This window comes from Eriocheir sinensis, chromosome 7 (assembly GCF_024679095.1).
Source record: "Eriocheir sinensis breed Jianghai 21 chromosome 7, ASM2467909v1, whole genome shotgun sequence".
Taxonomy (NCBI): domain Eukaryota; kingdom Metazoa; phylum Arthropoda; class Malacostraca; order Decapoda; family Varunidae; genus Eriocheir; species Eriocheir sinensis.
The window spans coordinates 14,702,760-14,726,858 of record NC_066515.1 but is presented as its reverse complement, the minus strand read 5'-3'; the positions used below and the strand labels follow the sequence as shown (position 1 = coordinate 14,726,858).

General features: G+C 42.9%; 1 protein-coding gene across 1 annotated transcript in view; it reads right to left on the bottom strand.

Moving 5' to 3' along the window:
* Window positions 1–717: 717 nt before the first annotated feature.
* Window positions 718–24,099, bottom strand: part of LOC126992795 (glutamate receptor ionotropic, delta-2-like) — a 66,231-nt gene continuing 42,849 nt past the window's right edge. The window contains exons 6-8 of the mRNA XM_050851625.1: window positions 7,999–8,177; window positions 1,605–1,776; window positions 718–903 (exon numbers count right to left, since the gene is read on the bottom strand). Coding sequence (XP_050707582.1) covers window positions 769–903; window positions 1,605–1,776; window positions 7,999–8,177 — 486 coding nt within the window. The 3' untranslated portion in view covers window positions 718–768. The remainder of the gene's footprint in view (window positions 904–1,604; window positions 1,777–7,998; window positions 8,178–24,099) is intronic.

Sequence of the window (24,099 nt, the reverse complement as noted above, 5' to 3'; positions counted from 1 at the left end):
TGATCAGTGAAAGAGGATGAAAGTCAAAGCTGGTGGTGAACATTGAAATCTCCTAAGATGTAGAGTTTGCTGTCAGTAGCCTCAGAAACCTGTGTTTCGGTAAGGAGAGATGGTGTTCCACAGAATGAAAATTAGAACGAAGACCGCGTATGTTGCAGAAATTGATAAGAAAGAGGTTCGAGGAGTATCGCTACTATTGATATTTTTTTAGTTCCTGCCTTATTTATCTTTTTTTGTGTGTTCTTGCTTTTTGGCTCAGGTTTACTGCTTTATAAAAGACCTTTTTCTTTGCTTATTAACTCTGCACAATCATTCTTTTTTTTTTTGCTATTATCATGATTTCATGCGATGTTTAATTACTTTATTTTGGTTTTTTCCATTCTACTTCCTGTTATGATGTAATATACTCTACAATATTATAATAATAATAATAATAATAATAATAATAATAATAATAATAATAATAGGTCAGTATGCACTATTATGATGTTGGTAAGATATGATTAACGCCGTTTTACCGATTGAACATCATCCAAAATATATACACCTATGTTTTGAAAGTTGTTATACACACTTATATAACTTTACCAAATGATTTTCCAATTTCCTTTTACCTTTCATGAGGCACTTCTCTTTGCATTCATGAATTCCAAAACGAGATTCCAGCATCTTATTTAGGAAGGTATATTTTTTTCAAAATCACTAGCTCTGCAGTTCTTTATTCTTTAACCACTAGACATCACATCCTAGTCACTATCAACCTAAGAGTTATTTTTTTTTTCTGCAGGAGAATACAACCACCTCAATGAAAAGAACCGTAAGACCGATGGTGGAGCCTATAACTAGGAGGAGGAACACGCTCTGGAGGTGTAGAAGGCTGAGCACCACCCGCTCCCCTTCACTCTGTGTGTGTGGGGAGAGAGAGAGAGAGAGAGAGTAGGAAAAGAAAAAAAAGAAAGTGAGCGAAATAGAGAGGAAACGTTAATTAGAGAAAGAGAAACAGCAACAGACACGAAAAGAGAAAAACAGAATGATATAAAAAGGGAATAAGTAAGAGGAAAAGATAGAAAAGAGAAAAAGTGAAAAGAGCAAAAGTAAGAAAGGGAGAGAACAAAAATGAAAGGGAAAGAAAGATAAGGAGATAAGGAAGAGACAGAATGGAAAAAATAGAAATTGAAAACGAAAAGAAGAAAAGAAAAGAGAGTAATATATTATTATATTGAGAAGACAGGGTGAGTAATGTTGATCTCGCCTATGGAAGATAAAAAGGTGAATAGTTATTAGAAAAAAAAAAAATCAAAAGAAGGATTTCCATGTCATTATGCTGGACGTTTATTGCTGACTAAATGTTATGACGAGAAAACCATAGGAGATGAAATAAGAGAGAAGTGTGAATATGCTAATCAATAATTAAAGTAAATATCTCCATAAATGTGTACTTATTTTGTAGAAAAAATAATAACAAAAACAGGTAATTAAATATTGTCCTTGAGGTGCTTTTATTAATCAGTGCTGAATTTATAAGTGAAAAGGATGACTACTTGAGGTACTACATGGTTCAGTTTTGCATAGGGATGACCTTGTAAGAAGATTTATACACCTACGTCCTGCTGAAGGTTTTTGGTCAAGTCGTTGACAGCTCCAGTGGCTGCGAATTGCTCTCTCGCTTTCATTGCCTTTGTCCCAACCAAGTCATCTATCCACTGCGGTATGAGACCCGCCTCGATCATTCTCTGCTTCTGTAGGTCAATGGCTCGGCGGAACGGTGCACCCTTCCTGCAGGGAGTTGTGTTAACAGTGATAAAGTATGTAGCGGTTGCGATGATGGGTTTTTATGAGAGTAGTGGCCATGGTTGTAATGACTGGTTTTAGGTTGTTTTGCTAATTGGTGTTTACAAAAATAACACAAATGTCTTATGTCGTGACTAATTCTCTTCTCATATTCATGATCTGAACTTGTTACCTTTACTCTGCTAAATATGCAACTGTATCTAATATCAGGTTTAGGTTAGTGCATATTAGAATTTAGGCATGCTTTTATGTTAATGTACTTCAGACAAAATTTCACTTCACTGATTCACATAATATCTGCAACATTAGCGGTCTTTGTTCCAATTTCCATTCTGTGAAGCACCATCTCGTCTCCTCTAAACCTCATATTATCTTCCTCACCGAAACACAGGTCTCGGCGCCTACTGACAGCAATCTTTACTCTGTTCCCTCCTACCATCTCTATCATAAATTTCAATCCAAAGCTGGATATTGCGCCTACGTGCGCAACGATATCACTTGCTCTCGTGCCCACGACCTTGACTCTTCTGAATTTTACACCATATGGCTAAGACTTAATTGTCACTCTGTTACTAAATACGTCTGTGCTGTTTATCTCTCACATAACTCTACAAAATATGTAAAATTCTTTGAATATTTGCAGTGGCGTCGCGAGGGTTGCTGGCGCCCGGGGACAAAGTCAGTTATGGCGCCCCCCACCCGGGAATAAGGATACAAGTGAAGCGAATATCTAGTTGATCTTTCCCATTAAAAATAATTCTTCACTTTGGCGCCCCCTAAGTACTTCGCTCGGGGACATATGTACCCCCCAGACCCCCCCCTCGCGTCGCCACTGACAATTTGAACTCTAAAGTGAGGCTACTGACAGCAATCTCTACTCTGTTCCCTCCTACTATCTCTATCCTAAATTTCAATCCAATAGCTAGATGTTGCGCCTAAAAGCCTTGGTTTAAACACGGTTATTCTCGTGCTATAAAAGATGTACAGGCGGCTCACAAAAAGTACCAGAGCCTTCGCAATCCTGCTAATCACGATCTTTACATTTCTGCCCGGAATCGTGTCATATCTACATATTCTTCGACCACCCTAAAACTCTTTCATCAATAGAACGTGCCGCAACCTTGCTTTTTCTAATTCTTCCACAGACTTCTGGCACGCGGCAGGAGGAAATACAGACAAAGGAAGATTGTTCCAGAGTTTACAAGTGTATTACAAGTTTACAAGTGTAAGGGATGAAATAATGAAAATACGGGTTAACTCTTGCGTAAGGGATTTGGGCAGTAGAAAGTCGAGTGCTGCGTGGCCGCAGGAGATAGAAGATTATTATTATTTTTTTTTTACAGCTAAGGAGACAGTTTAAGGGCGTAAAGAAAAATATTAAAAAAAGCCCGCTACTTACTGCTCCTGAATAGAAGTCAAAGGAGTGTCCAAAAAGAGAGGTCAATTTCGGGAGGAGAGGTGTCCTGATACCCTCCTCTTGAAAGAGTTCAAGTCGTAGGCAGGAGGAAATACAGATGAAGGAAGATTGTTCCAGAGTTTACCAGCGTGAGAGATGAAAGAGTGAAGATGCTGGTTGACTCTTGCATAAGGGGTTTGGACAGTATAGGGATGAGCATGAATAGAAAGTCATGTGCAGCGGGGCCGCGGGAGGGGGGGAGGCATGCAGTTAGCAAGTTCAGAAGAGCAGTTAGCATGAAAATATCGATAGAAGATAGAAAGATAGGCAACATAGCGGCGGAATTTGAGAGGTAGAAGACTATCAGTATGAGGAGGAGAGCTGATGAGACGAAGAGCCTTTGACTCCACTCTGTCAAGGAGAGCTGTGTGAGTGGAGCCCCCCCCACATATGAGATGCATACTCCATACGAGGCCGGACAAGGCCCCTGTAAATGGATAGCAACTGTGCGGGGGAGATGAACTGGCGGAGATGGTACAGAACGCCCAGCCTCGAGGAAGATGATTTAGTAAGAGATGAGATATGAAGTTTCCAGTTGAGATTTTGAATTAAGGATAGACCGAGTATGTTTAGTGTTGAAGAAGGTGATAGCTGAGTGTTGTCAAACAATAGGGGATAGTTGTTTGGAAGATTGTGTCGAGTGGATAGGTGGAGAAACTGTGTTTTTGAGGCGTTGAAGGACACCAAGTTCCTCTTGCCCCAATCGGAAATAATAGTAAGGGCTGAGGCTAAGCGTTCTGTTGCCTCCAGCCTTGAATCGTTAAGTTCCTGTAGGGTGGGTCTTCTAAGTTGAGTAATGCAGAGTGGAGTCATCGGCGTAAGAATGGATAGGTCAGTTCGTTTTGGAAAGAAGATCGTCAATGAACAACAGAAAGAGAGTGGGAGATAGGACAGAACCCTGTGGAACACCACTGTTAATAGGTTTAGGGGAAGAACAGTGACCGTCTACCACAGCAGAAATAGAACGGTCAGAAAGGAAACTGGAGATAAAGGTACAGAGAGAAGGATAGAAACCGTAGGAGGGTAGTTTGGAAAGCAAAGATTTGTACCAGACCCTATCAAAAGCTTTTGATATGTCCAGCGCAATAGCAAAGGTTTCACCGAAACGGCTAAGAGAAGATGACCAATAGTCAGTTAGGAAGGCAAGGAGATCACCAGTAGAACGCCCCTTGCGGAACCCATACTGGCGATCAGATAGAAGGTCAGAAGTGGAAAGGTGCTTTTGAGTCTTCCGGTTAAGGATTGATTCAAAAGCTTTAGATAGACAAGAAAGTAAAGCTATAGGACGGTAGTTTGAGGGATTGGAACGGTCACCCTTCTTAGGCACAGGCTGTATGAAGGCATACTTCCAGCAGGAAGGAAAGGTAGATGTTGACAGGCAGAGGCGAAAGAGTTTGACCAAGCAGGGTGACAGCACGGAGGTACAGTTTTTAAGGGCAATAGAAGGCACTCCATCAGGTCCATAAGCCTTCTGAGGATTGAGGCCAGAGAGGGCATAGGTGCATTGACCACATTCGCTGCGTGATGGACGTGGTTCGAATCACGCTTCGGATCGGATCACTATCATCACGACCACGGCTTTTTGGCTTCACATGCTGTCCATACCCATCCACCCGGCTCCGGACTTAGACCCGCCGTCCAAGGAATCAAGACATGAGTTCCTGGGGAGCATTAGCCAATGCAAGAGATGCAAACACTAATGGTACTGCCTGGCCGCAGAGTCTGGAGCAGCCTGGGCCGACCATCCCCGACCATCAGAAGAAGCCTTGGGCAAGCCCCCGACCATCAGGCCCCATACCGGCGCACACAGGGCAACAACAACAAAAAATAAAAATAAAAAAAATAAAAAACATCATTTTGAAGAATCTTTATAACAGGCATAAAAGGGTCAAAGGGGGGATGAGTAGGAGGAATATGCCCAGAATCGTCCAGAGTGGAGTTTTTAGAAAAAAATAGTTGAGACGGCAGTGTTGCCGTTAGGACTGAGGGGTGGAGGGAAAAATTAAGAAGTGAAGTTGGAGATGTTTTTGGCTAGAGCCAGAAGTCACGGGAAGAGTTAGAGAAAGGAAGGTTTTGGCATTTTCTATTGATGAAAGAGTTTTTGGTTAATCGGAGAATAGACTGGGCACGATTCCGGGCAGAAATGTAAAGTTCATGGTTAGAATTGGTTCGAAGGCTCTAGTACCTTTTGTGAGCTGCCTCTCTATCATTGACAGCACGAGAACAAGCGTGATTAAACTAAGGCTTTTTAGCGTGAGGAGTAGAGAAAGTACATGGAATGTATGCCTCCATTCCAGAGACAATCACCTCTGTGATGCGCTGAGCACACACAGAGGGGTCTCGCTCTGGAAGCAATAATCATTCCACGAGAAATCGGAAAAGTACATCCTCAGGTCGTCCCACCGAGCTGAAGCAAAATGCTAGAAGCATCGCCTCTTCGGTGGGTCCAGAGGGTGTACAGGAGCGATAGGACAGGATACAGAAATAAGGTTGTGATCGGAGGAGCCCAACGGAGAGAACAGTTTGACAGAGTAAGCAGAAGGGTTTGAGGTAAGGAAGAGGTCTAGAATGTTGGGCCTGTCTCCAAGACGGTCGGGAATACGTGTAGGGTGCTGGACCACATGCTCTTGATCGTTGATAATAGCAAAGTCGTAGGCTTGTTCACCAGGCTGGTCAGTGAAAGAGGATGAAAGCCAAAGCTGGTGGTGAACATTGAAATCTCCTAGGATGGAGATTTCAGCGAAGGGAGAGTGGGTTAAGATAGTTCAAGATAGTTCAAGAAGTCAAAGAATTTTACATTGTTAGTAGAGTTAGGTGAGAGATAAACAGCACAGATGTATTTAGTAATAGAATGACAATGAAGTCTTAGCCAGATGGTGGAAAATTCTGAAGAATCAAGGTTGTGGGCACGAGAGCAAATGATGTCGTTGCGCACGTAGGCGCAACATCCAGCTTTGGATTGAAATTTAGGATAGAGATAGTAGGAGGGAACAGAGTAGAGATTGCTGTCAGTAGCCTCAGAAACCTGTGTTTCGGTGAGGAAGAGAAGGTGAGGTTTAGAGGAAGAGATATGGTGTTCCACAGAATGAAAATTAGAACGAAGACCGCGAATGTTGCAGAAATTGAGAAGAAAGAGGTTCGAGGAGATATCAAGACACATCTCGGGTCGGCAGCCAGAAGGGGAGTCATCCCTGGGGGAATTTATGGTCCCCCCCCAGGCGGGGACTCCGAGGCAAGGTGAAGGTGCGCCATTTTGAAATTTGAATTTGGGGAAAAGGTGTGTAGGTTGTGTATATGTAGTGTGGTGTGGATAGAATATTGCTAGTTTAGGAGAAACAGTAAGAGGAATTTTAACGATAATATCATGTAGAGGAGGAGCCACAGAGTAAAAGATAAAAGGATATGCAAACCTGCGGCGGAATTTATGAGACAGAAAACAGTATGTAAGAGGAGTTAATAAGACAAAGAGCCTGAGACTCTACTATGACCAACATAACTGTGTGTGTGTAGCCCACCCCAAACATGAGACGCATACTTCGTACGAGGGCTGACAAGGCCCTTTTTGATCGTTAGCATCTGTAATGGGTCAAAGTGCTGGCGGAGAGGAAACAAAACTCCCAACCTCGAAGCTGATGTAGTAAGAGAAGAGATATGAAGTTCCCAGTTGAGATTTTGAGTTTAGGATGGACCAATGATATTTTTTTTGTAGAAAAAAGGGCACACTTGAGTGTTGTCGAAGAATAGGGGATAGGTGTTTGGAAGATTGTGTAGAGTTGACAGGAGGAGAAACTGAGTTTTTGAGGCATTGTAGGACATCAAGTTCATCTTGTCCTATTCAGATATCAAAGGAATGTCTGAGGTTAAGCTTCTGCAGCCTCCAGCCTAGGAAGGGTCTTATGGCAAAAGATTTTGAGTAATGCAGAGTGGAGTCATTGGCGTAAAAGTGGATGGGACAGTTTGTTTAGGAAAGATCATCAATAAACAACAGAAAGAGAGTGAAAGATAGAATATCGCCCTGCGGGACACCACTGTTGAGTAGGTTAGGGGAAGAACAGTGGAATTGTGGAGAGTGAGAGCCCATTACTCTGGGACACAGGACCAATGTGGCATCCGGGTTACCACAATTTACTTTTCACAGGTTTCCCTTGTAATCATTTATCGACTATCCCGAAGGGAAAGTGAACAGCTGGGTGTGCAGTACGCCGACTGCCCGGGCCGGTTTTCCAACCCGGGCCCACCTATTCGCTAGCCACGCTAACCAGTGCATCACGGAGGTTGAAAGAAGATGCAAGAAGATAACTTTGACGTTAATAAAATATAGTGTTTAAAAGTAATTCGTATCATTTCAATGACTTCACTTTTGGTGAGAGGATGAGTCACACTTACATGTTCGGTAACGTTTATCAACCCGATTTTTGTGTCTACGTTTAAAACTAACCCGAGAATAAGAAGGAATGGGTAGTCATTTCAAGCGAGTGGATTCATTATAAGCACTCTCATGGTATTTTAAATTTAGCATCCTGTACTTCAACATTTAATGTAAAAACGATATTATATTATTCTTATACGTATGATATTGACGTGTCCTTTGATTAATGGATGAGGTGTTAAATAAATGGAATCTCATGTTCATAATATGTACTCTTTATATCCAGGTTTTCCTTTTTTACCTCTGTCGCTCCTCCTCTACATGATATTATCGTTTAAATTCCTCTTACTGTTTCACCTAAGCTAGCAATATTCTAACCTACCTAAAGCACCAGCCGTATCCACCGTAGTTGAAGTACACTTGTTTGGCGGTGTAGATTGGCGTGTTACCATATTCGTCCGTGTAAAGAGACGCAACCAGTGATTTTATCTTGTACTTCCAGGTGATAAGGGCATGGCGACCCTTGAACACACGTTCCATCTGCTGAGGGAACTCCATAACCTGTAGAAAAAGATGTTAAAAAGGAGGATGAATATCTAATGATATAAATAATTAGTCCCGATGGTAACTAAAGTATTTTGAGGATCGTTTTTTTTACACGAGAGGAGAAAGTTAAGGTGAAACAAATAAGGAAATACACCCGGTAGAAGTACTGCTACCATAAGGCGCAGGAAAATTAAATGAAAATGAAAATAGGAGATAATGTGTCAACGATTACTTTTAGTGTAATATATATATATATATATATATATATATATATATATATAGATATATATATATATATATATATATATATATATATATATATATTAGTGTTGGCGGTGGCCGAAGTGATAGCGTACTGGACCCCACATTCGCCGCGTGATGGACGACGCGGGTTCGAATCCTCACGCTACCACTCGAATTTTTCGGTCACCGCCGAGTGGCTTAAAACTACCCACATGCTGTCCTGAAGACCACCCATCAACCCGGACTCTAGAGGAAGACGTCCAAGCGAATCAAGTACAGGCTCCGGGGGCAGCATGAGCCAATGCAAGATGGCGCCACTATAAACACTCGCCTGCGCCAGAACGGCTGGGCCGACCATCCGGCCCCACCTGGAAGAAGCCTTGGGCCGACCATCAGGCCACACTGGGAAGATGCCTACCGGCGCAATAGGCAACAACGTAAAAAAAAAAAAAATTATATATATATATATATATATATATATATATATATATATATATATATATATATATATATATAATATATATATATATATATATGCAGTAAAGAGAAAATATAATGGATAGGAGAGAGGAAATATATAATAAAATAGAAGAGAATGAAAAATCCTTTAAAATATAAGTGAAGCAAATAAGAAAAATAAAAGGAACAGCGGCCTTTGTGATCCGTAAAAATAGTGAGCATTAAGCCCGGATAACTAAGTAATGGGGAGTATACCCCCAGGGGCGCGTCGTTTCACTTAAGGCGGTGTCACACTAGCACTTTTTCCGTCGATTCATGCGATTTCCGTCGATTTTTCATCGTTCCGCATGAACTTATCGCATGAATTTGTCAGACGATCAGGATCGTTTCCGCCTGCAAATTTCCGCCTTTGTTTACATTTCCAAGACCAGGACCGAGACTTTCCGCGTGGCTTCAACCTGTTTCAAACGCTCTCCTGCAATTATATACCTGGCAGGTAGAAGAGCTAATAAATTGTGATTTACGATTCGTGGCGAGATTACCAATATGGTGACTTTAGTGTCGTTTACCGTAAATGGGTACTTGTGCATTTTGCTTATTAACAAATCTGATCGCCAAAATTAAGGGCAAAAAACTTTAATATTTCAAACGTTAGACATTTAAAAAAAAAAAAAAAAATTATACGTCGCGGCCTATTGCGCCGGTAGGTTTCTTCTCGGTGGGGCCTGATGGTCAAGGTAAAAACATCCTTCGGACAGGTAAAATCGTCCCCCCCAAACGCTGGCTAAATTTGCGCTTCTGAGTGCGGGTGTGTGTGACGTCAGAGCGTGGGTAGGAGGAGAGGTTGCAGAGCTAACAGCGGCTCAGTCTCAGACTTGACCCCGTGACGTGCAGTGACTTGCAGGACATGCATGGGGAACTTCTCTACACACATACAGCACATACAGCATGTGACAAGAGGCAAAAAAAAATTATATACCAATTCTGTAGACAATGAAAAGAATAAATAACCTGCTCGACACAGAAATAAATCAAGACAACGGGGAGCTCCGTTGAATGAAGAAGCTCACACACATCCAAGACCCAGACCTATACCACTCTGACGTCACGGGTATGGGCGGAGTTTACCTATACCACTAGTTGACGTCACAGGAATGGGCGGAGTTTGGTACCTTGCCTGCGCGAGGGAGGGGGGATGATTTTACCTGTCGGTAGACTATATTTACCTAGCTGATGGTCGGCCCAAGGCTTCTTCCCGATGGGGCCTGATGATCGGCCCAGCCTGTTCTGGCGCAGGCGAGTGTTTATAGTGGCGCCATCTTGCATTGGCTCATGCTGCCCTCCCGGAGCTCATCTTTAATCTTAGAATCTAGAGTCCGGGTTGATAGGTGGTCTTCTGGACAGCATGTGGGTAGTTTTAAGCCAGTCGGCGGCGGCCGAAAAATCCCAGCTTGATGGCATCGGGCGGGGATTGAACTCGCGTCCTCCTGAACGCGGCGCCGTCACTCTGTCGACTCAGCCACCGCCTCCCCCAAAAATGCCAGAAAAGGAATAAACACTGGTATAAAATTTCATGTTGGTCGCAGACTTTAGTTCTCCATCACTGAGTATAGACCAGGCTGCTTGTCATTCTATTTAACAATAAATTATACACATTTCTTTAGATGTCCGCGGTAATATTTACTGTGCCAATATGTCGGCCGTGTACGCCAGTGAAACGCGCGGCATCTACTCTACCACAACTTATTTTCACGTGACGTCACACCATGCGCGGAACGGCTGGTGTGAACCTACCTCCCCTTCTCTTTACCTTGACTTGCCCCACTCATGAGTTACGAGGCTGTTCCCTCGGTCTCCTCCATTCAGGGTTTCTCGTACACTGGATCTCAGAAGTATCGGTGCAGAGGGTGCCCGATGCCGTCCGAAAACGTTCACACAGGTGCTGGTGTTGTGGGGGGAAGGGTTGGTATGTCTGACTGTGGCTAGTTCGGAAGGTCAGAATCACTGGGCTCATGGTTCGGAACAGTGTTCACGAAAGCCTAACATAGTCATTGTTGGCTAACAACGTCTGTCAGTTCCGATGGAGACTTCACAGTCAACGCGTGGAGCTATCGTTGCCCTACATGAAGCGGGCCACACCAATTCTGATATTGCGCGGCAGTTTCGTATCCACCGCAACACAGTAGCAAGGTGGATGCGGCGACATGAAGATACTGGTGAAACAGAAGACATGCCACGGGTCGGCCGGCCACGCTGCACCACCCCCAATGTCGACCAGGTAAATTATGTGATTGACATGATAAACTGCCAGCAGAATACTAATTATAGTTATATGATGCATAATGATGACATGCTAATACCGCATGACATGTAATACCGCTAACCATCACCCGACTGTATCTTTATTTGTGTTCCTTTATCGTTTACTAGGCCATAGTAAATGCCAGTGCCGCTGCTCCAAAAACGCCTGCTGTCGCCATACGCATTGCCCTACGTCTACAGTGCTGCGATGATACCATCCGACGTAGGCTTTACAGCACATTCAGCTCGGATGGTAATTCAAGACCACATTATGTTTGGCGACCACTTAATACCAGGTTAGTATCTCTCTCTCTCTCTCTCTCTCTCTCTCTCTCTCTCTCTCTCTCTCTCTCTCTCTCTCTCTCTCTCTCTCTCGTATATGTCGCACACCTGTAACTAGTATAACAGATGATTCGGCAACACCTACTGAAACGTTAATTATCAATATAAGCTCCATAATGACATATTTTGTATGCACTGCTATATCAGTTTAAGCCACGGCAAACGTGTGTGAAGGTGTAATTATTGCGTCCTGGGACCCGAACGGACGCACTGTTCACCGATAGGTTGGTAAGACACATTATGTAAACAGTCAGAGGCGTGGATCACGACTATAGGCTGGTTAATGATCAGCGGCTACTGAGTTTCAGGTATGAGGCGCAACATGTGGTGGCCACGAGAAGGAGCGGGCGTGTCACTGCTGGGCTGTTCGGATGGATGAACGCCAGTGGTGTCGATGAGTTGGCTGACGTTGGACCAGGCCGGTTTACCGGTGCAAAATATGTCAATATGCTGGAGGTGATTCTGCTACCCTCTGTTCAGGCATGGCTGTTCCCCGACGATGAGCCTTTCTACCTCATTCAGGATAACAGCCCAATCCTCACCTGTTGGGCTGTTAGGGAGTGGTTTGCCCAGCATCCTCACATTACACTATTGCCACATCCACCCAGATCCCCAGACTTGAACCCAATCGAGCACATCTGGGCAGCAATGGTGGGGAAAATGCCAGACCTAGAGCGACCCCGGACTCGTGCCGCTGTAGTCGTGGCTGCTTTGGAGGCGTGGGAACAGCTTCGACGTGCTCTTGGACAAGCCTTCACAGCTGAATTGGTGGCATCCATGCCTAGACGGCTGCATGCTGTGTTAGGAGCGGGTGGAGGATATAACTCAATATTGATCATTAATAAAGTTGTGAAAACATGTTACTTTCGTTTCCCTGACCATATGACACATTATACTTTAAATATAGTCTTATTAGAGCATATCGTAATATAGCAAATTAATATGCCTAATGGATCATATTGTCATAATAGCGAGCCAACTGCCAATTCATCAACAATGCATAGGTATTGCACAGTGCATTTCGTAGGTGATGTGTTAACGTGATACATGAGGCGTTAGGTGTATTGACACAAGATATGAGTCGTTGTTATCACATCCCAGCATTATCAGCGCATAATGATAGCCCTGTATACGTAACCACCAGTGTGAACCATGTTACCGTATATCTGTCTCCCATGATAAATTACCAACGTCACACTGTATGATCATTGTATGTTTCTATAAACAATAAAAAAACGCTGTATAATTATATAGTATGAAGGGGATTTCGGTACTGGTAGTTGTATGGCATCTCTGGACATCAGTGCTACCAACATGTGGTACGTCGGACACCTACATTTCACTGACGTTCGTACTGTTGTCCAAAATGTTTCACGCACATTGTGCACCGATACTTTTGCGAACCAGTGTACATAAACAACCCTGTAAGCAGGATCGACGTCCGTGAGGCGTGAGTCGGCGTTCACGGACTATGGTCTATCGAATCTAACTTGAGCCTTTAGGCACGGCTCCCCTGAGCAGCGCTGTGCCACATCACCCCATCACTCTCCTCAGAGGAGTTCGCTACCCCTCTCTCTCTCTCTCTCTCTCTCTCTCTCTCTTATTTACGTTATATATATTCTGCTTGGCTGTGCAGGACGCGAGAGTGAGACCTACGTGAGTCTTCCGTGGTGGGGGAAGGGTGAATGGTGCGACCTGGCGCCTGCTGTCAAGGTTCCTCAGACGGCAACGTCTTATGAACCACGTTGCCAAGTGAAATGGAAGGTTTACAGAGTCGTTGTCTTTCCCTTAAATCTCAAGCCATTCATAACACCATACAGTCGTATTATGAATATATATATATATATATATATATATATATATATATATATATATATATATATATATATATATATATATATATATAGATATTTTTTTTTTTTTTCCATAAATAGATAACGTACAGACTAACAGTGAGACAGATCGCTATGCGCAGGTCATCGCTAGACGTGTAAACAATGGGGGGTTCCCCGGGCTATGCCACAGAGCTCAAGTTCAGAGTCGATAGACAATAAGCTGGTAACATGCCTGGATTCAGTTTCACGGAGTTCACTGGTTCGGCACAGTCATCCCACAGATACCTCATGATCCCAAGAAGGCACTCGGTACCAAAGGCATCAACACTCCTCTCCAAGAGTTAACCAGCATCTTCACTCTTTCATCCCTCACGCTGGTAAACTCTGGAACAATCTTCCTTCATCTGTATTTCCTCCTGCCTACGACTTGAACTCTTTCAAGAGGAGGGTATCAGGACATCTCTCCTCCCGTATTTGATCTTGCTTTCGGCCACCTCTTTTGTTTCTTTTTTAGGAGCAGCGAGTAGCGGGCTTTTTTTTTTATTATTGTTTTCTTTTTTTGTGTGCCCTTGAGCTGCCTCCTTTGTTGTAAAAAAAAAAAAAAAAAGTTGCTATTCAGTGTCCATGTCTCACAACCATACAGTAAGACAGGGAGCACAAGCGCCTTAAGCTTTAAATCTTTGTCCTCATATATATATATATATATATATATATATATATATATATATATATATATATATATATATATATATATATATATATATATATATATATATATATATATATATATATATATATATATATATATATATATATATATATATATATATATATATATATATATATATATATATATATATATATATATATATATATATATATATATATATATATATATATATATATATATATATATATATATATATATATATATATATATATATATATATATATATATATATATATATATATATATATATATATATATATATATATATATATATATATATATATATATATATATATATATCGACAACGCCATATACTCGTATTGAGCGAGCCCATAGCACCGTGGGCCAGCCCAATCCGGAGAGTGACTTCCTGATGAGACCCACCACTGTTATGCACTACGCTACCAAGGTATGTCAAGCTTTTGGTGACCTCGACATTCTCACCACAAGCAGGACAGATTGAACTGTGTCATCCAGCAAACCCCCTAACGACTGGACCTTGGTTTTGCCCCAAAAGACTTTCAATCCCAGAGGCTTCGCCTCCTCATGCAGCACTTCGACCAGGAACCCCAGCTATTATGCGAGCAGTACAGCATCGTCACCAAAAATATGATCAGTGACGTTGATGTCGCAAACAGATGATCGGCAACGACTTTGATCAGCAACTTTACCTAATACCCAGTCCATGGAAGTGTTGAAAAGTGATGGAGCAAGGACGCACCCCTGCCTCACTCCTGAATTAACAAGGTAGAAACCGGGAATGCCTCACCCACACTCAACAACACTCTCAGTCCCAGAGCAAAGGCCAGTCATCAGTCAATAATCATTGCAGAAATCCCACGGACCCGCAGAATATCCCAGAGAGCCTCACGATGCACTGAGTCAAAAGCCCTCTTGTGACCGACGTAGGCTGCGAGCAACCCCTGTCGAAACTCACGTCGCCTTTTCACGGGGACGCGAAGGGCTAGCTAGGATCCGATCAATTATTTACTTGCCGGGCGTGAAACCGGATTGCTCAGGTCTGTGAAATTTTAGCAGATGAGATCAAATTCGCATCAGCAACAAATGAGCGAACACCTTTCGTGGCATACTAAGTAGTGTACCACAGTAACTGTTGCAGTCGTGTCAATCTCCCCTCCCTTTTTTTAGATAGGGAAAATCAACCCCATGTCAGAGGAATGGCACCGGACTGCTACGCGGCAGAATGCATAGCATGCAACCCACGGATCATGGCTTCATCCACCAGCTTTCAACAACTCGGCGCTGATATTACAGATCCCAACTGCCTTTCCACCCTTCAATTTCCGCATAGCCTCTCTCACTACCGCAAGAGAGGGTGGAGTTTCGACTAGTGGTGGATCAACAGCCGCCATTTGCAACCCATCCAGAGTGAGGTGTCCGCTAGGGGTCTCTGACGTGTACAACTGCCCACAGTACTCTGCCCAACGAGCCCGGTACCCATCCGCATCCGACACTCTCCCCATCAGCAGTTCGGATAGTACACATCTGAGAAGTTGATTTCGAGCGGAGCTTCTGAGCTCGAAAGGCAGGTCTAAGGTCGCTTGCATTTAGACAGCCTTTGACATCATCATCGAGATATCTGACGTACCTCTCATTTTCCCTCCTCAGAGGGGTTCTAGTCCTTCGTGACAGAGTTCTGTATCGCTCCGAATCCATAGTCAGCCTGGCAGTTCGATTATCCTCTATATTCTCCAGTGTCTCCCTTGAGGCAACACCACCTGCCACCTGGGGCAGTCTCCAGTGCATTCCTAGGCAGCTTTGAGTGTTTCACGTTTAAAGGTATCCCACAACTATCCAGGGTCCTCTAAACTACCAAGCACTTCAAACCGTTTTAAGACAGTTATTACAAACTCCTGAGCGCACGCTTGTTTCCTCAGTTTCACAAGATTTCTCCCCGGAACCGTTCCAAATCTATTATTCAGCTTACTAAAAGCTCTTTCATGAATAGAAAATGTCAAAACCTTGCTTTTTCTAATTCTTCCCGTGACTTCTGGCACCCACCCAAAAATATCTACTCCAATTTCACTTCTTCCTCTTTCCCTCCTCTCCTTAACCCTAACGGCAGCACCGCCGTCTCATCTACCTCTAAGGCTGAACTCTTCGCTCAAACTTTCTGTAAGAACTCCACCCTGGACGATTCCGAGCATATTCCTCCTACTCATCCCCCCTCTGATTCCTTTATGCCTGTTATTAAGATTGTTCATAATGATCTTTTCTATGCCCTCTCTGGCCTCAACTCTCAGAAGGCTTATGGAGGTGATGGAGTGCCTCCTATTGTCCTTAAAAAAATGTGCTTCCGTGCTGACACCCTGCCTGGTCATACTCTTTCGTCTCTGCCTATCAACATCTACCTTTCCTTCCTGCTGGGAGTACGCCGTCGTACAGCCTGTGCCTAAGAAGGGTGACCGTTCCAATCCCTCAAACTACCGCCCTGTAGCTTTACTTTCCTGTCTATCTAAAGCTTTTGAATCAATCCTTGACCGGAAGATTCAAAAGCACCTTTCCACTTCTAACCTTCTATCTGGTCGTCAGTATGGGTTCCGCAAGGGGCGTTCTACTGGCGATCTTTTTGCTCTCTTAACTGACTCTTGTTCATCCTCTCTTAGCCGTTTTGGTGAAACTTTCTCTGTTGCGCTAGACATATCGAAAACCTTCGATAGAGTCTGGCACAAGTCTTTGCTTTCTAAACTGCCCTCTTTCGGATTCTATCCCTCTCTTTGTTCCTTTATCTCCAGTTTCCTTTCCGGCCGTTCTATCTCTGCGGTGGTAGACGGTCACTGTTCTTCCCCTAAACCTATTAACAGTGGTGTTCCACAGGGTTCTGTCCTACCACCCACTCTCTTCCTATTATTCATCAATGATCTTCTTTCCATAACAAACTGTCCTGGCCACTCATACGCCGACGATTCCACTCTGCATTATTCAAGTACATGACTCCAGAATGGAGGCTGGAGAAAGCTTAACCTCAGACCTTGCTATCATTTCTGATTGGGGTAGAGGGAACCGTGTGTTCTTCAATGCCTCAAAAATTCAATTTCTCCACCTATCAACCCCACACAATCTTCCAAACACCTATCCCCTATTCTTCGACAACACTCAGCTGTCACCTTCTTCAACACTAAATATCTTCGGTCTATCCTTAACTCAAAATCTTAACTGGAAACTTTTGTATTGTCTCTGCCAGTTCTTCTCCCCCGCACAGTTGCTATCCATATACAGTGGCCTTGTCCGCCCTCGTATGGAGAATGCATATCACGTGTGGGGGGCTCCACTCACACAGCTCTATTGGACAGAGTAGAGTCTAAGGCTCTTCGTCTCATCAGCTCTCCTCCTCTTACTGACAGTCTCCTACCTCTTAAATTCCGTCGCGATGTTGCCTCTTTTTCTATCTTCTATCGATATTTTCACGCTGACTGTTCTTCTGAACTTGCTAACTGCATGCCTCCCCCCATCCCGCGTCCTCGCCTCACACGACTTTCTAATCAAGTTCATCCCTATACTGTCCAAACTCCTTATGCAAGAGTTAACCAGCATCTTCACTCTTTCATCCCTCACGTTGGTAAACTCGGGAACAATCTTCCTACATCTGTATTTTCTCCTGCCTACGACTTGAACTCTTTTAAGAGGAGGATATTAGGACACCTCTCCTCCCGAAATTGACCTCTCTTTTTGGCCACTCCTCTGTACTCTATTCAGGAGCAGTAAGTAGCGGGCTTTTGTCTTCATTATTTTTTTTTTCACAGCCTTGAACTGTCTCGTTTTCTGTAAAAAAAGGGGGGTTGCATCTTGAGAATTGTTTGGACCTGATGCGTATCCTCAGTTTTGCAACAACAAGTATGTTGACGGTATTAACAAACTAAGCACTACAGAAAACCCTAGAGTTGTGGAGGATCCTTCAAAGATTACTAACAAGGATGTGATCGATCTCCTTTACCACACCGCCAGCATTGCTATACCAAGTCCAGCGGCGACGCTCGAGTCGCTGGAGCCAGCAATCTTCAGCCTTCTGGACTTTGCAAAGTTCAGAACGAGTTAACTGTTTACGTTTTTGGTGTCAGAGCCGTGGAGACCAAAACATAACTCGTTGCCATCTCTCTTTGTGCCAGTAACCTCATTGAAGTCGCCTCAGACAATGAGTATGTCGCGTGGAGGGCACTGGTCAACTATAGATTCAAGTTTAGCGTAGAACATCTAATTCTCCTCAAGTCTGCACATCTCGGTAAGGGCGTACACTGCAATAAAAGATATGAAGCCCAAGGTGTGATTCAACCTCACCTGCACCATGCGCTCATCAGAAGCAGTAATTCCAACGACAGAGGACTGCAGTCAACTGGAAATGGCTATAGCTACTCCCTTGCAATTAACACCGTCACTATGGACTGACCTGTATTAGGTATAACCCTCTCTACTGATCTCTCCATCGCCAGGTTCCTTTGTCTAGGAGAGACCCAGTCTCTCCACTCTCAGCTTCCTCATCCACCGGGTGAAGGAGAGATATGCAGGAGCTAAATCAGTGGTTTCCAAACTGGGGGGCACATCCCCCTTGGGGGGCGTGAGCTGGATACAAGGGGGGTATCATTCCGTCTGCCAAAAAAATCAGTTTTGAAAGAAATACACACACACACACACACACACACACACACACACACACACACACACACACATGGAGGAGTAACACTTTTTGAATCATCTTCACGTAAGTTTCAATATGCAGGTACAACTTCAGGTATATATATATATATATATATATATATATATATATATATATATCTATATATATATATATATATATATATATATATATATATATATATATATATATATATATATATATATATATATATATATATATATATATATATATATATATATATATATATATATATATATATATATATATATATATATATATATATATATATATATATATATATATATATATATATATATATATATATATATATATATATATATATATATATATATATATATATATATATATATATATATATATATATATATATATATATATATATATATATATATATATATATATATATATATATATATATATATATATATATATATATATATATATATATATATATACATATATATATATATATATATATATATATATATATATATATAGATATATATATATATATACATATACTTTCTCCACCTATCCACTGACACAATCTTCCAAACAACTATCCCTATTCTTTGACAACACCCAGCTATCACCTTCTTCAACACTAAACATTCTCGGTCTATCCTTAACTCAAAATCTCAGCTGGAAACTTCATATCTCATCTCTTACTAAATCAGCTTCCTCGAGGCTGGGCGTTCTGTACTGTCTCCGCCAGTTCTTCTCCCCTGCACAGTTGCTGTCCATATACAGGGGCCTTGTCCGCCCTCGTATGGAGTATGCATCTCATGTGTGGGGGGGCTCCCCTCACACAGCTCTTCTGGACAGAGTGGAGGCTAAGGCTCTTCGTCTCATCAGCTCGCCTCCTCATACTGATAGTCTTCACCTCTTAAATTCCGCCGCAATGTTGCCTCTCTGTCTATCTTCTATCGATATTTCCACGCTGACTGCTCTTCTGAACTTGCTAACTGCATGCCTCCCCCTCCCATGGCCCCTGCACTCGACTTTCTACTCATGCTCATCCCTAGACTGTCCAAACCCCTTATGCAAGAGTTAACCAGCATCTTCACTCTTTCATCCCTCACGCTGGTAAACTCTGGAACACTCTTCCTTCATCTGTATTTCCTCCTGCCTACGACTTAAACTCTTTCAAGAGGAGGGTATCAGGACACCTCTCCTCCCGAAACTGACCTATCTTTCGGCCACCTCTTTGGATTCTTTTTAGAGCAGCGAGTAGCGGGCTTTTTTTATTAATGTTTGCTTTTGTGCCCTTGAACTGTCTCCTTTGTAAAAAAAAACACACACACACACACACACACACACACACACACACACATATATATATATATATATATATATATATATATATATATATATATATATATATATATATAATATATATATATATATAAACAAAGGATGGGGGGTGAGGATTTCTTAGAAATCAATTGGGTGCATGATGTAAAAAAGTTTGGGAACCATGAGCTAAATTGATGAGAGAAATGGTAAGGGTGAGCTTCAAATCCACCTGTCAGACTAATATTACCCGAACGGCTGACAGCCAGATAGTATTAGATGCGGATGGGTACAGAGCTCATACTTCGGGCAGCTGTGAGTCCCAAAAGTCCCAAAAGTGGACCGGTACCTCTGGCTAGTTTGCAGATGGTGGTCATTGATTAACCCTTAAACAAAAATCCATCTTCTCCTGCAGATGATAAGAGAACCTTTTAGGAATTTAATGTGTGGGAAGGCAGCACGGATCTGTAATATCATCGCGAAGCTGCTGAAAATCAGGATGAAGCCATGATCCTTAGGTTGCACGGAGTGTTGTATGCCGTGTGTAAGACCGGCGCCATTCCTCGTGACTGAAAAAGGGAGTTGGTTATTCCTATCTCGGAAGGGAAAGGGGACCGAAAGGATTGCAAAAATTGCCGTGATATTACACTGCTTTGATGACCCCAACCCGTCAGTGACACAGACGTTTTATTTATATGACTGACGTAATATATAACTCTTGCTTGGGTCATGCTGCCCCCTAGTGCTCCTCTTGAGCGAAGTCACTGAAGTAAGGGTTGATTGAAGATCTGAGTAGCATGTGCGTAATCAGCGGGCTGATTATAATTGGAATGGTGGAGTGAAGAAGAAAAAGAGGAAGATTAAGATTGAATTACATGGATGGATTTTTAAAGCTAGCAGGAGGAGGAATGACATGTGAGCAGTTCATTAGAGCTGTGAGGGACAGAGGAAGATGGAAGTTCATGGTCGCGTCGAGTTGAATAATCCCCAAATTATTAATACCCACATCCTCCCCCGCACCCCGCTCATAGCCCTAGTTTTGAGCGGACGCTTTAGATTTAGCGGTGAGCTGCTCCGAATGACGAGGCACAGCGGGATGAGGCTGGTCTGTGTGGGGAGTAGAGGACTCGTCCACGGTTAATTAAGGGTTGACCGCTGGGACCAGGACAAGCCGAAGGAAACAATGCCAGGCGCTTATCACAGTGCTGACCTGAGAGGCACTGAGAGGCAACGAAAGACAGTGCTGACACTACAGAATTAACGGTGCCTAAGCCCCAAACTGACATTACCCACATGTACAAATAACTGTTCAAAATACTTAGCCCAACGATCCCTCTGCTGATCTATGACTGACACGGCACAGTTATCTGATATTCGGATAGCGCTAATCTGAGAGGAACATTTGGAATGGAGCTTATAAGGACTTGGTTGGCAAGACGGAAGTCATTTGCTTTGAAATGACCGTGGACGTGTTTAGCCAGGCTCCTCATATACCATTTTATCTCTTTTCAGAATAGCACTAGTCTAACGCGAAATAAAAAACATTCCCTGCAAGCATGGCAGCGAGACTCCTCTCGATATTCTGTAACACCACCCCCGAGGCAACACCAATTCGCTATATGTCGTGCTATCCAATGCATTCTTTTTTTAAGTTTGAAGATTATCACGTTTAAAGGTATTCCACAAATCTACAGGGTCTTCAAGGGTGCCAAACACGCTGAACTGAATATCATTGTTACTCCTTACTTGTGGACAAATTTTGATTATCTCGAGATGAGACACAAATAGGTTGAGTCTCGAGATATTTATCGACTTGACATACTTGTGTATTCCTTAAACTTTACAGCAATAGGTGTTTGATCAGTTGCTAAAAATTACGTCTGAAAAAAAAATTGTGACGCGGGATAATCCAAAGAAACATGGAAATGCAGGCAACAGAAAGCCTATTGGCTCATTACGAGGTTGCCCGCTTTGGTGATTTACTCTGCTCGACAGCCACTTGGGGTCTTGGGAGCAGATGAAAGCACCTCGACATTGAGGAGCAGATGAAAGCACCTCAATATTGAGGAGCAGATGAAAGCACCTCAATATTGAGGAGCAGATGAAAGCACCTCAATACTGAGGAGCAGAAGAAAGCACCTCGATATTGAGGAGCAGATGAAAGCACCTCAATATTGAGAAGCAGATGAAAGCACCTCGACATTGAGGAGCAGATGAAAGCACCTCGATATTGAGGAGCAGATGAAAGCACCTCAATATTGAGGAGCAGATGAAAGCACCTCAATATTGAGGAGCAGATGAAAGCACCTCAATATTGAGGAGCAGATGAAAGCACCTCAATATTGAGGAGCAGATGAAAGCACCTCGATATTGAGGAGCAGATGAAAGCACCTCAATATTCAGTTTACTCCCGACGCAGCGAAGTGACGGTCGATTATATATTTGAAGGAGTTGATAGTATTCGCATTTACTACTTCTGAAGGAAGATTGTTCCAGTGACGGATGACTCGGTTTGAAAAGAAACTCCTTCCGATGTATGTGTTGCATCGACTAGACTGAATGGGTAAATCGTTATTTCTAGTTCTTAGGTTGGTTTGCAGTTCAAAGAATTTGGAGTAATCGACGTTAATGAATTTTTTCAGATACTTGAAGACTTGAATCATATCCCCTCGTAGGCGTCTTTTCTCCAATGTAAAGAGATTGAGTTGCTTGAGTCGTTCCTCGTACGGGTGAGCCCTTAAGGTTGGTATCATCTTCGTGGCGCGTCGTTGAATCCTTTCCAGTAAATCAATGTCCTTTCTGTAATTAGGAGACCAGAACTGTACTGCATACTCGAGGTGCGGTCTTACCATGGAATTATACAAGGATAGCATCACGTCTGGTGTTTTACACTCGAAGTTCCTCGCTATGAACCCGAGCATAGTGTTGGCTTTGTTGTTTGCTTTTTTACAGTGATTCGCGTGTTTCAGGTCACTGCTGATAGTGACTCAAAGATCCTTTTCCTCCTGCATCGCTTGCAGAGGTCTCCCATTCATGATGTATGTGTGGTTACTATTTCTGGACCCAATGTGCATGACTTTGCATTTGTCTACATTAAAGGACATTTGCCATTTTTCCGACCATTCGATAATGTGATTGAGGTCTTTCTGAATGATTTCGCAGTCGGTCTTTGTGAGGGCCTTTTCCCCCACCTTGGTGTCATCATCAAATTTCGATATTGTGGATTTCAGTCCTGATTCGAGGTTGTTGATATATATGATGAAGATAATGGGTCCCAGCACTGACCCTTGAGGCACTCCACTAGTGACTGGAAGCCAATCGGAAGGCTGTCCGTTGAGTAGTACTCGTTGTTTTCTGTCGGTGAGCCAATCTCTTATCCACGCGATCAGATTGTCTCCAATGCCCTCCGAGTGCAGTTTCTTAAGAAGTCGCTCGTGCGGTACCTTGTCAAAGGCTTTCTGAAAGTCCAGGTATATAACATCACTGGGGATGTGGGCATCCCAGTTCTTATATATACCTTGGAAGAAGTCTAATAAATTCGTTAGGCAGGAGCGCTTGTTTCTGAAGCCATGCTGGGTGTCGGACATTACATTCTTTTCGAGTATTTTTCCTGCCACTGATGTCAAACTTATGGGCCTGTAGTTTAATGCAACGCTTTTGTCTCCTTTTTTGAAAATCGGTGTTACGTTCGCCATCTTCCAGTCTTCCGGGACCTTGTTCAATTGAACAGACTGGTTGAATATGTTAGTGAGTGGCTGAAGTATTTGTTGTTTAAGCTCTTTTAATAACCGCGGGGACAAACCGTCAGGTCCTGTTGACTTGTTCGTGTCGAGTTTATCCAAATACTTTTTCACTTCTTGGTCGCATATTGAGTCAATTTTCAGGGGCGTGATTCCCCTCGGCGGGTCAGGGCTCTCGGGCATGGTTTCGATGTCCTCGACTGTGAATACGGATGCGAAGTTACTGTTGAGGATTCTGGCCATCTGTTTACTGTCCTGAGTTACAAATCCAGTCTCGTCTGTCAGGGGACCAATATTGGATTGTACTTTCTTTTTCGA